At 39.4% G+C, this 12,666-nt stretch overlaps 1 protein-coding gene across 1 annotated transcript in view; it reads right to left on the reverse strand.

Annotated features, from left to right (window-relative positions):
- Positions 1-12,666, reverse strand: part of MDH1 (malate dehydrogenase 1) — a 26,863-nt gene continuing 14,197 nt past the window's right edge. The window contains exons 6-9 of the mRNA XM_004369277.1: positions 2,115-2,291; positions 1,515-1,628; positions 901-990; positions 1-336 (exon numbers count right to left, since the gene is read on the reverse strand). Coding sequence (XP_004369334.1) covers positions 211-336; positions 901-990; positions 1,515-1,628; positions 2,115-2,291 — 507 coding nt within the window. The 3' untranslated portion in view covers positions 1-210. The remainder of the gene's footprint in view (positions 337-900; positions 991-1,514; positions 1,629-2,114; positions 2,292-12,666) is intronic.

A 12,666-nucleotide genomic window follows, 5' to 3' on the forward strand; every position in this document is an offset into this window, starting at 1 on the left:
TTTTCATTTGAATATATATTTAGAATGCAGCACTAACACCATGATGATAAACTGTCACGAATTTGTACCAAGAAGCACATAATCCTTAATATGTGCTGTTTTTCACAAGCAATTTAAGTATAGCATTATTATTATTTGGTACTAGAGTCAAAGACGACATTTAGATTCTTTAGCTTTTGGGTGTTTAGTAACATCAAAATGACTGTCTAGTCAGGCAGTGGAAAGAAATTCAAAAGCATTTTCTTTTTCTTCTGTCAATTCCTTTGCAGTAAGATCCATCTTCTCACGTGAGAAATCATTAATAGTGAGACCCTCAGCAATCTTCCAGGTCTTATTCTGTTTAAAGATAATTGCAAATAAGAGATTTACTGTTAAGCTAGAGTTGATCTTCCAGCAGATCTAACTACAACCTAGTTCAAACTTAAATCTAGAGATGTGTCTGTTTTAAAGTCTGATTCTAAAGAACCAAATCGAAATTCAGATATTAATTAACTTAATGGATAATTCTGATAAAAGCTCAATACTTGACTTTAAAACCTATTGAATCTAGGAAAAACCATTAAATGAGGCTTTAGTTAGTGAGTATAAAAAACTATTGACTCTAGCACAGCTGTAATAGAGAGCAACAATAGTTAAAACCATTGCTTCATTTAGCAGTAAGATACGTTTTGCAGGTATCTGGTTTTAGAGGCATAACATACTGTGCCTAGTGGAAAGAGTTGACTCTTGCTTTCCTGATCAATTTCAGTATTTTAATAATCTGAAGCTGTGCTTCACATAATTTCAAAGCTGAGAAATACGTCTAGTTAGGGAATAACTTTCTATGCTAACTTATACCAGTTTTAAGAAAACTATACAACTACTTTTCCAAACAAGAGAAATAACCTCGAAACCCCTTACCTTGATTACAACAGGGAATGAGTAGAGCAGATCATCGGGAACACCATAGGGGTTGCCATCAGAGATCACGCCCATGGACACAAACTCTCCCTGAAAACACAATGTTTTACATTCTCATGGTACATAAGGATTAGCTTAAGCAACCAAATGACTCATGAACTAACAAAATTAAACCGGATGACACTTTATTATGTGCATATCTTCATTACTGCAAAAGGAACCATCACCAGGCACTTCTATGACAGGGGAGCTTTCATGGATATTATCTCATTCCACTTTCAACCCATGTGTGAAGCAGGCAGAAGAAACATAAGCCTCATTTTATAAGTGAGAAAGCTGTGGCCCAACATACGTTTTAAGAAGGAAAAAAGTTACCCCCCTACCACGTGTCAGGCATTGTGCTAGGTGCTTTCCATACAGAATCTCATTTAACCCCACAATGCCGTGAGGTAAAAGCCATGTAACAGATGAGGAAACAGCTCAGAAAGGTTAAGAACTTTTCCAAAGTTCTTAGCTAGTAGGCAGCCGAGATGGGATGTGAATCTAACCTGTCTGACAGGTAAGGACAAAAAGAACAATAAAAGAGTGGCCTGTGCAAATCAGTAAGCTCTCACCTCTGGGGTTCCAAACCAGATGTCTCTGACATGGTCACCAATGGCTTTCGCAGCAGACATTGCACTGGATAGTTTTCGAGCCTTGATGACAGCAGCACCACGCTGCTGCACAGTCTGGGGTGGGGCAGGCAGAGACAGAATGGTACTTGTTCATGAGAACAGAATTTTCATTCATTCCAAGCTGACCCTGGGGGGGGGAAGGCTGCGACCATAGCTTAACGTGTCCCCTCCAAAATCACGCAACGACCCAATGTCAGCCTCACTAACCTATCAGTTATACTCACCAGTATTTCTGAACAGAGAAAACGATTAACCCCCACAAAAAGCTTACCACACTTCACACAAAGAAATGGATCTCTGTGTAAACATAATCGATGGCTAGAGAGTACTCTAGTTTTGTTCCACTTTAACAATCACTGTTGATTTCCACACGACAGATCAGATCAGATTGATCATCACTGGCTTACTACGACCCAAAGAGGAACCATGCAGCCATCAGAACAAGCGTGAAACTCCTGGAGGGGACATTCAGGTCAATGTGGTGGGTCTCTAGAGTTCTTTAGGCTTGGCTGTTAAGAGGGCTCAACAGATGTTTCTTACCGTGATGAATTCTCCCTTAAGCCAGCTGTCATCTTTCAGAGCTTCATAAACACCAACTTCCTTTCCTTGAAATTTCACCTTGGCATGGCTGAAATCTGGATACTGAGTTGAGGAATGGTTTCCCCAGATGATGACATTCCTCACGTCTTTAGCAGTCACGCCAAGTTTAAGAACAATCTAGTCAAATTAAAACAGATACATTATTTAGACTGACGTTTTTACTTCCAATTGTGACACGTTTACCCTTAACTAAAGACAAAAACCTTCTGAAACTTCAAGGGAACATGAGAATTATGCTGATGTGTAAAAAATGCAATTTGTACTGCTTGGTAATTTCCTAAAACAGCTTAATAATGTAAGCCAACTGTGAACATGAAACATAGGACAGATATTTAAGTAGAATGTTTAAATGTAGAGATCTTCCTACAGGTTCTGACTAACTTATTAGTGTACTAAGTTTATCAAATATAAAACATCAATCAAGACGTTAGTATTTCTCTAATATGTAACTATGACCTTTGTTGCTAACACTTACTTGGGAGGTGTCTCCTCACCACTGCTGAGCAATTGGTTTTAACTTTCTCCATATTCAGCGATTCCCATTTAGACGGCTGAGGAAGGTAATGCTGTGCTTGAGTGAAATGTTCATGATATGTTGTATGTTGTTGTTGCGTGCCATCGAGTCGATTCCAACTCATAGTGATCCTACAGGATACAGTAAAACTGCCCCATAGGTTTTCCTAGGCTGTAATCTTTACAGAAGCAGACTGCTAATCTTTCTTCTGCAGAGTGGCTGGTGAGTTTGAACCACCAACCTTTCAGTTAGGAGCCAAGAGCTTAACCACTGCACCACCATATAGAAATTACTAATTTTCAAATAATCTTGAACATGAAATTTTGGAGTTGGAAGGGACTTAAGTTACCAAAGTATGACAGTCCTCATTGTATAGATTAGGAAACTGAAGAAGAGAGACTAAATACAATATACATAATACTAAAATTATAACGGATATACATATTTTTATGCAAACCACATGTGCCTTCTACGTTTATTTGCCAGCCGCGCCCCTATCGTGAGTTGTTTTCGTAAGTGTGCTACGCTAATCTTTTTACAGCAACATATAAACAAACTGTTGGTGTAGTGGCACTTAGAAAAATACCTTGTAGGGGGAGGGTGTGGATGGCAAACAAACATAGAAGGTGTGCTTTATTTGTGTAAAATACGTAAGTCTCTAGCTGATGGTTCAGAAAGCACTTTAGGATCTTGCAATGTTTTGTAGTCACATAAATATCACTATGCTGTGTAGTATGGTAGCTACATAAAAGGTTAGAAAGTTACGACTTAAAGGATTTAAATAAATTAACTTGCTTATTCTGCTTTTTGTGTCACAAGGTAATGTGAAGAAGAGAAAATTGTAACTAGTTGTATATATAATTTGTTCCTAATTAGATAGCAGAATTTATCCTGAACCAAAAGGGAATGTGGAAGGAAAAAAAAAAAAGTTAATGTGTTAGGGCAAGATTGTGGGTGAATTTTCTTTCCTTTACGTCACAGTAAGAATGGGAAAAAAAAAAAAAAAAAAAAAGTTGTGCCAGAGTCCATAGCTTTTGCACACATAAATTAAAGCAACATTATACCAAAGTCCTGTTTGAACATTCATCATGTAACTAAGGGTAAGGCTAATTTCAAATTGGAAACAACCTAAATGTCCTTCAACAGATAAATGGGTAAACAAACTGTGGTACATTCATGCAATGGAATACTACTCAGCAACAAAAAGGAATAAACTACCGATACATGCAACAACTTGGATGGATGTTGAGGGTATTATGTGGAGTGAAAAAGGCCAATCTCAAAAGGTACATACTGTGTGATTCCATTTTTGTAACATTCTCAACATGAAAAAATTATAGAGATGTCATAAATGGTTGCCAGGGGTTAGGGAGAAGAGAAAAGGTGTGACTATAAAGGGGTAGTATGAAGGAGTTCACTGGTGAGTGATCGAACAGTTCTGAATCTTGACTTCGATGTTGCTTCTAGGACTCTATACATGTGATTAAATGTCACAGAATCATTCACAAAGACATACAAAAAGTTAAGTGAATACAAAACAGGTGAAATCTGAGTTAGCCTAATTAACAGTATTGTATGTAGCTTTGTCAAACTCTTGGTTTTGATAATAATGCTCTATAGTTACATAAGATGTCACCATTTGGGGGAAGCTGGGTGATGGGTACATGAGACCTCTCCATACTATTTTGCAACTGTTCAGTCTATAATTATCCCAACAAAAAGTAAAAACAAAAAACAAAACAGCCAAACAAAAGGAGAAAGATGAAAACATCCATTACCTAAACATTTGCAATGACTTGACTATCTATATACTAATTTATTCAGATAAGTAAAGGAAATTGTCTTTAACTACAATGCTTAAACTAGATTCATTTCTAAAATCCTAAAATAGATGTTGTTAGGTGTCACTGAGTCAGTTCCGACTCGTAGCGACCCTATGTATAACAGAATGAAACGGTGCCTGGTCCTGTGCCATCCTCATAATTGTTGTTATATTTGAGCCCATTGTTGCAGCCACCGTGTTAATCTACCTTTTGAGGGTTTTCCTCTTTTTCACTGACCCTCTACTTTACCAAGCATGATGCCATTCTCCAGGGACTGGTCCCTCCTGATAATATGTCTGAAGTACCCGAGACAAAGCCTCACCATCGTTGCCTCCAAGGAGCACTCTGGTTGTACTTCTTCCAAGAGAGACTTGTTTGCTCTTCAGGAAGTCCATGGTATATTCAATATTCTTTGCCAACACCATGATTCAAAGGCATCAATTCTTTGGTCTTCCTTATTCACTGTCCAGCTTTCGCATGCATATGAAGTGACTGAAAATACCATGGCTTGGGTCAGGTGCATCATAGTCCTTAAAGTGACATCTTTGCTTTTTAACCCTTTTAAAGAGGACTTTTGCAGCAGATATGTCCAATGCAATGTGTTGTTTGATTTCTTGACTGCTGCTTCCATGGGTGCTGATTATGGATCCAAGTAAAACGAAATCCTTTACAACTTCAACCTTTTCTCCATTTATCATGACGTGCTTATTGATCCAGTTGTGAGGATTTTTTTTTTATGTTGACCTGTAATCCCTATTGAAGACTGTAGTCTTTGATCTTCTTCAGGAAGTACTTCAAATCCTCTTCACTTTCAGCAAACAAGGTTGTGTAATCTGCATAATGCAGGTCATTAATGAGTCTTCCTCCAATCCTGATGCCACATTCTTCTTTATATACTCTAGCTTCTCAGATTATTTGCTCAGCATACAGATTGAATAAGTATGGTGAAATGATACAACCCTGAGGCACACGTTCCCTGACTTTAAACCACATGGTATCCCCTTATTCTGTTCGAACAACTGTCTCTTGGTCTATGTACAGGTTCCTCACGAGCACAATTAAGTGTTATGGAATTCCCATTCTTCTCAATGTTATCCATAATTTGTTACGATCCACTCAGTCGAATGCCTTTGCATAGTGAATAAAACACAGGTAAACATCTTTTTGGTATTCTCTGCTTTCAGCCAGGATCCATCTGACATCAGCAATGATATCCCTGGTTCCATGTCCTCTTCTGAATCCAGCTTGAACTTCTGGAAGTTGCCTGCTGATGTACTGCTGCAACCGTTTTTGAATGTTCTTCAGCAAAATTTTACTTGCATGTGATATTAATGATATTGTTTGATAATTTCTGCATTCTTTTAGATCACCTTTCTTTGGAATGGGTACAAATATGGATCTCTTCCAGTTGGTTGGCCAAGGAGCTGTCTTCCAAATTTCTTGGCACAGACAAGTCAGCACTTCCAGTGCTGCATCTGTTTGTTGAAACATCTCAATTGTTATTTGGTGAATTCCTGAAGCCTTGTTTTTCGCCAATGTCTTCAGTGCAGCTTGGACTTCTTCCTTCAGTACTCTCGGTTCTTGGTCATTTGCTACCTCCTGAAATGGATGAACATCAACCAGTTTTTTTTGGCAGTGACTCTGTGTATTCCTTCCATCTTCTTTTGATGCTTCCTGCTTCCTGTATTATTCAATATTTTGCCCATTGAATCCTTCAATATTGCAACTCAAGGCTTGAATCTTTTCTTCAGCTCTTTCAGCTTAAGAAATGCTGTGCGTGTTCTTCCCTTTCGATTTTCTAACTCCAGGTCTTTGCGTATGTCTCATAATACTTTACTGTGTCTTCTTGAGTGGCCCTTTGAAATCTTCTGTTCAGCTCTTTTACTTCATCATTTCTTCAATTCACTTTATTTATTTATTTGTATTGCTCGGTGATAGACTTTATTATCATTGTGTAATTTTTCATTTGTTACAAATTCGCTGTCAAGCTGCATAGAAATGTGAACATATTGGTCATACTCCTTCAGAGATGAAGGTCCCCTTCAAGGCATGGATGCCTTGAATTTGTCCTAGAGGGCTGTGGATTCTGTCTGTCCACCCTCCCTGCCAGGTTAAGCCGTTACGTCAGTCAGCTCAGGAAATGGCCGCGTGCTTCCCATGCCGCTCATGTGTCTACGAAGGCTCTCCAGAGCAGCCTCCAGTATTAGACTCACTGTTGTCTTCATTCCTCTTCTAGGTGCAGTTTCTGTTCCTCTAGGTTATCTGAAGTATTTGGGTAATCACTTGCGCACCTACGGCATCATTAGCTCCACATATAGGAGAGATTCTCTGGCCTCTGTGCCTTTAATGGGCTGAAATTGATCCTGGCATTTAATCCTTGGTAGACCACCCAACATGCATTTCTCTACATATACAGAGGTGATTACTTGACCCTTAGGTCTGGGGTGAGCTGTATGAACTGGCAGAGAGAAGGGGCTAGATGTGTTTAATTTCTCATCTCCCCTGCCCAACACTAGTTGAAGTGGTTTTTCTTTCAGATGCTTTGGACGGCATGGTGTTCGTCCCTTAAATGCCAGCAGGCTGCAGTCTTCCTTTAATCCTTTGCTCATTGGGTGCCCCCGTCTGGAATGCCTTTCTTGACCTCTACTTGGCAGGGCATACTCATCTTTCAAACCTTCCTCCATGAAGCCTTCCCTGTCCCCAGTAGGGGCTCCTCACTCCTAACATGGTTCATCTATTAAAGCATTTAGCATTCCAATGAGAAGGCTTCCCAGCAGGATCCTGAGCTATGCAGATCAAGGATAATTTTCCTAATTATTATTTTTTATTACATAATGCTTGATACATCAAAAACAATGTATGTAACATTATAGAACATGTGTAAGGAATGCAGTATAAAAATAACAACTGTGAGCTCACTACCTAACTTAAGAACTAGAACAGAACCAAGTCCTTGTATTTCCTCATGTGCATCTTCCCTCTCCCTTGCCCCTTGCCTCACTCTAGAGGTAGCCACTCCACTGAACTTTGCATTTATTACCTTCCTACTTAAAAATGGTTTTATTGCATACATGTATTCCTAAACAATATATTGTTTGGCTTTGCTTTCTGAGTTTTTAAAAAAATAATCATCTGGGTCTTGCTTTTTTTTTTTTTTCATTCATTATTTGATTTCTAAGATTCATCCATATTGTTCATTTTCACTGCTGAATGATATTTCATCATGTGACCTCAGGAGCCCTGGTGACACAGTAGTTAAGTGCTTGGCTGTTAATCAAAAGGTCAATGGTCGGAACCCACCAGCTGCTCCTTGGGAGAAAGATGTGGCAGTCTGCTTTTGTAAAGATTACAGCCTTAGAAACCCTATGGGGCAGTTCTACTCTGTCCTATCGGGTCCCTATGAGTCGGAATTGACACGATGGCAACGGATTTATGTGACCATACCACAGTTTACGTATTCATTCTCTTGTGAATGGGCATTTGGGTTTGCAGTTTTTTGGTATAAACAATGCTCACATAAACAGTCCAGACCTGTCTTTTAGTAAGTATATGCTTTGTTTATCTTCCTTTCACTTTAGCTACTCAACTTTCAAGAGCAAATTTCAGAGATTCTTCTGACATTCATTTTGGTCTTTTCTTTCTTTCCTGTCTTTTTAATGACTTCTTGCTTTCATCATGTATGATGTCCTTGATGCCATTCCACAACTTGCCTTTGGTCATTCATCTTCAATGCGGCAAATCTATTCTTGAAATGTCTCTAAATTCAGGTGGGATACACTCAAGGTCGTACTTTGGCTCTTGTGAACTTGTTCTAATTTTTTTCAGCTTCAACTTGAACTTGCATATTAGCAATCGGTCTGTCCTGCAGTCGGCCCCTGGCCCTGTTCTGACTGATGATATTGAGCTTTTTCATCGTCTCTTTGCACAGATGTAGTTGATTTGATTCCTGTGTATTCCATCCGGTGAGGTACACATGTATAGTCACCATTTATGTTGTTGAAAAACAGTACCTGCAATGAAGAAGTTGTTTGTCTTGCGATCTCCGGCATTGTTTCTATCACCAAGGCCATATTTTCCAACTACTGATCCTTCTTCGTTTCCAACTTTGCCATTCCAATCACCAGCAATTATCAATGCATCTTGATCGCATGTTTGATCAATTTCAGACTGCAGAAGTTGGTAAATATCTTCAATTTCCTCATCTGTGACATTAGTGGTTGGTGCATAAATTTAAATAATAGTCATATTAACTGGTCTTGTAAGCATACGTATATCATCCTAAGGCTGACAGCATTGTACTTCAGGATAGATCTTAAAATGTTCTTTTGACAATGAATGCAATGCCATTCCTCTTCAATTGCAGACCACATGATTGTCTGATTCAAAATGGCCAATACTGGTCCATTTCAGTTCACTAATGCCTAGGATATCGATCTTTATGCATTCCATTTCATTTTTGATGATTTCCAATTTTCTTAGATTCATACTTCGTACATTCTACGTTCCTGTTATTAATGGATGTTTGCAGCTGTTTCTTCTCATTTTGAGTCATGCCATATCAGCAAATGAAGGTCCCAAAAGCTTGACTCCATCCACATCATTAAGGTTGACTCTACTTTGAGGAGGCAGTTCTTCCCCAGTTGTATTCTGAGTGCCTTCCAACCTGAGCAGCTCATCTTCTGGCAGTATATCTGACAGTGTTCTGCTGCTATTCACAAGGTTTTCCTTGGCTAATTTTTTTCAGAAGTAGACTGCCAGGTCCTTCATCCTAGTCTTAGTCTGGAAGCTCAGCTGAAACCTGTCCATCATGGGTGACCCTTGCTGGTATCTGAATACTGGTGGCATAACTTCCAACATCACGCAAGCCACTATAGTATGACAAACTGACAGATGCGTGGGGGAATAGAGGATTAAAAAAAATTAATTTAAAAAATTCTTTGTTTTTGACATTTTAAATCACTTCTGATCTAATCTCTGCTTTATCTAGAGTCCTACGAGTATTAGGAATATTAACTACCCTGTCAGTCTCCACAAATTAGTCACATGGTTGGTTCCCAGAATGCCCAGCTACTGAGTGGTATGCTGCCCAATGAGTACCATTTTCTGGGTGTGCCATGGCCTGAAAGGACTTGGGATGAACTGCCCTAACTTATATTTAGCTGGCATTACAGAGAAAAAGGAAAATTTATACCTAAGGCAAGTAACTGAAGATACACTTCACAAAGAACTTAGAATCTATACCTCCCCTTAATGTTCCCTTCAATTGCTCCGAAGTGCTGTGAAGACAAATGTCCTCTAGGGCTCTCTGGCTCCTCTTTCTTCCTTTGCTCTGTTGCTCTCCCCCTGTTGCTCCTTTGATCTCGAGTTAATCCAATTCTGTCTGGACAGCAAAGGCCAGGTACCTTGTACCCAAGAGATACAGTTTCTAAATACTGTTCCTGTCAGAACTTATCTAAATTAACATACGTACCCAGGATAACAGTTCCTTACTCCCTTAGTCACTTTCATGTCTGTCATACAGATCTGTTAAATGAGTTTTTACTAATTCTTCTCCAGCCCTGGTAATTTTCTTCCCTGTGATACCAGCTAACTGGTCTCATTGCCAAACTACCTTGTCAGCAGATATTAATGCAGCTCTGGGTTGCAAACACACAAGAGCAATCTGCAAGTGATAATAAGTCACTAGGGAGCTGTGTCCTCTGAATGTCAAAACAAATTACGTGAGCCTAGTAATCATTCACAGAAGAAAAATTAATCTTTGGGTTTATTTTTCTCACGGGATCAATAACATCTACAGGAGAAAGAAACTGCTTCTTCGAAAACTTCCTAAAAGGTCCGACTGTGCCAGGCTAACATGGAGAAACAGGGCCTGACCCAAGGGCCACTGAGTGACAAAGAATACACGTCAGCTGTGGTGGTCAAAGTCAGCTTTTCTCCCTCTTTCCTCATTCAGACTACCCCCACTCCCTACCCCCACCCTCACCAAGGAAAAGTGTTTCAGGCTCTGGGACAAAATGCCATTTAGTAGCACCTTTGGAAGCAAAAGTTGCCAGTGCTTGCCTCCACTAAGGCCTTAGGTAAAACAGCAAAGCAGGAAGTTTGCCTTGTTCCCATCTTGCTTCTTGGGTTCTTTCTCCCTTTCTCCATGTAGGAGCCAAATACACAACCCTCTGGCAATCCACGGTCTACAATGCCTTATTCTATCATCCTTTCCTTCATAGCTGTCCCATAGTACCCAAATTCCCTGCCTCCAGTTATACACGCTCCCATTCCTTCCAGCCATCCTGAGACATAATAAAAAACCAAAACCCCCCCAAAATCCAGCCCACAGTCTAAAGCCTCTCAGGGAACATTTTGCATTTTCAGCTTGTGACCTAATGACCCTCTAATTTACTGGAAGGTTCAGGGAGATATTTCTGAGCTATGGCTCTTATCAACTCTAGGCTGTACCCCTCTTAATACTACTACTACTCATAATAAAACCCAATAATAATAATAGCAGCTAACGTTTGTTGAGTTTTACTGTGTGACAGATACCATGTAAGGGCTTAACATGGATCACATTTCATTTACTCCTTATAACTACCCTCAGAAGTAGAAACAATTACTCTCTTTTACAGTTTGAAGTAATAAACTTTCTCAAGGTCACAGAGCCAGTAAGTGAACCTGGGCCACTTGACACCATTATGTGAGCATGTACACTGTGGAGTCAGGCTTAAGTCTAGGTGGCCCCATCATTTTCTCTGAGCCTCAGGTTTCTTACCTGTAAAATAGTGATAATAATACATACCTCATACAGTTACTATACGAATTAAATGAAAAATCACCATGTAAAGTATTTGGCTTATAGCAGAAGCTTAAAAAACCAGTTGCTGTGGAGTTGACTACAATTTATGGCAACCCCATGTGTGTGTGTCAGAGTAGAACGGTGCTCCATAGGGTTTTCAATGGCTGATTTTTTGGAAGTAGCTCTCCAGGCCTTTCTTCCGAGGAGCCTCTGGGTGAACTCGAACCTCCAACCTTTGGGTTAGCAGCCAAGCATGTTAACTGTTTGTACCACCTAGGGACTCTCTGTACAAGCTTAGCAAATGTTAATTCTTTTCTCCTTCACTGGGCATTCCAGAGGCCAAATATTATCAATTCCCAGTTAGGGAAGTAGTGTTTTTCTAACTTAGACCTTGCATCATCTTCCAGTAAAAATACAGTTTTCTTGAAACTAAAGAAAGTCTTTTCTAAGAAAAAGGACTAACTTCACAGGACTATCAGTGATGACCCATGGATGAGAAGAAAAAGCACCAAGGAAAAGGAATGAAAGATGGCCAAGTACTAAAACGTTGTGACTTCCAAGGGTACCAGGGCCACCTAGAGTTTGAGAAGCCCTAGGAAACTTGATTAATTGAGTGGCACGGCCTCTGAGTTTTTGAAAAGCTAATTTTAACTGTTGTCAATTTTTCTTACCCCTTGCAACCTTAGATAAATATGCCCTGGTCACCATAACTGACTTCTTGGCATATTTATCTAAGGTTCCAAGGGGTAAGAAAAATTGACAACAATTAAAATTTACCTACTAAATAGTGATAAGTAGGAAATCTTATGGAAACACTTCGTATTAAAAAGATATAAAAATTAAAAATCTGAATTTGACTGCTTAGCTGCAGTGAAAAAGGAGACAGAACCACACAAACACACAAAGCTCAACTGTTTTTATAATCTATGTATGTGACAAAAATAAATTATGAACCATCCTGTAAATTATCTACATTAGTAACTGACTTTAACCACTACAGCAAGGGTACATTAAACAACTGCATTTAATTATATAGTAGTTCCCCCTTAACCACGCTTTCATTTTCAGCGGTTTCAGTTACCCGTGGTCAACCATGGTCTAAAAATATTAAATGGAAAATTCCAGAAGCAAACAATTCATAAGTTTTAAATTGTGTGCCGTTCTGAGTAGCATGACGAAATCTCGCGCCGCTCTGCCCTTCCCTGGACTAAATCATCCCTTTGTCCAGCATATTCACGCTCTATATGCTACCCACCCATTAGTCACTTAGAGCTGTCTTGGTTATCACACTGCCATGGTATTGCAGTGCCTGTGTTCAAGTAACCCTTATCTTACTTAATAATGGCCCCAAAGTGCAAGAGTAATGAT

The sequence above is a fragment of the Trichechus manatus genome, unplaced genomic scaffold (assembly GCF_000243295.1).
Source record: "Trichechus manatus latirostris isolate Lorelei unplaced genomic scaffold, TriManLat1.0 scaffold00004, whole genome shotgun sequence".
Taxonomy (NCBI): domain Eukaryota; kingdom Metazoa; phylum Chordata; class Mammalia; order Sirenia; family Trichechidae; genus Trichechus; species Trichechus manatus.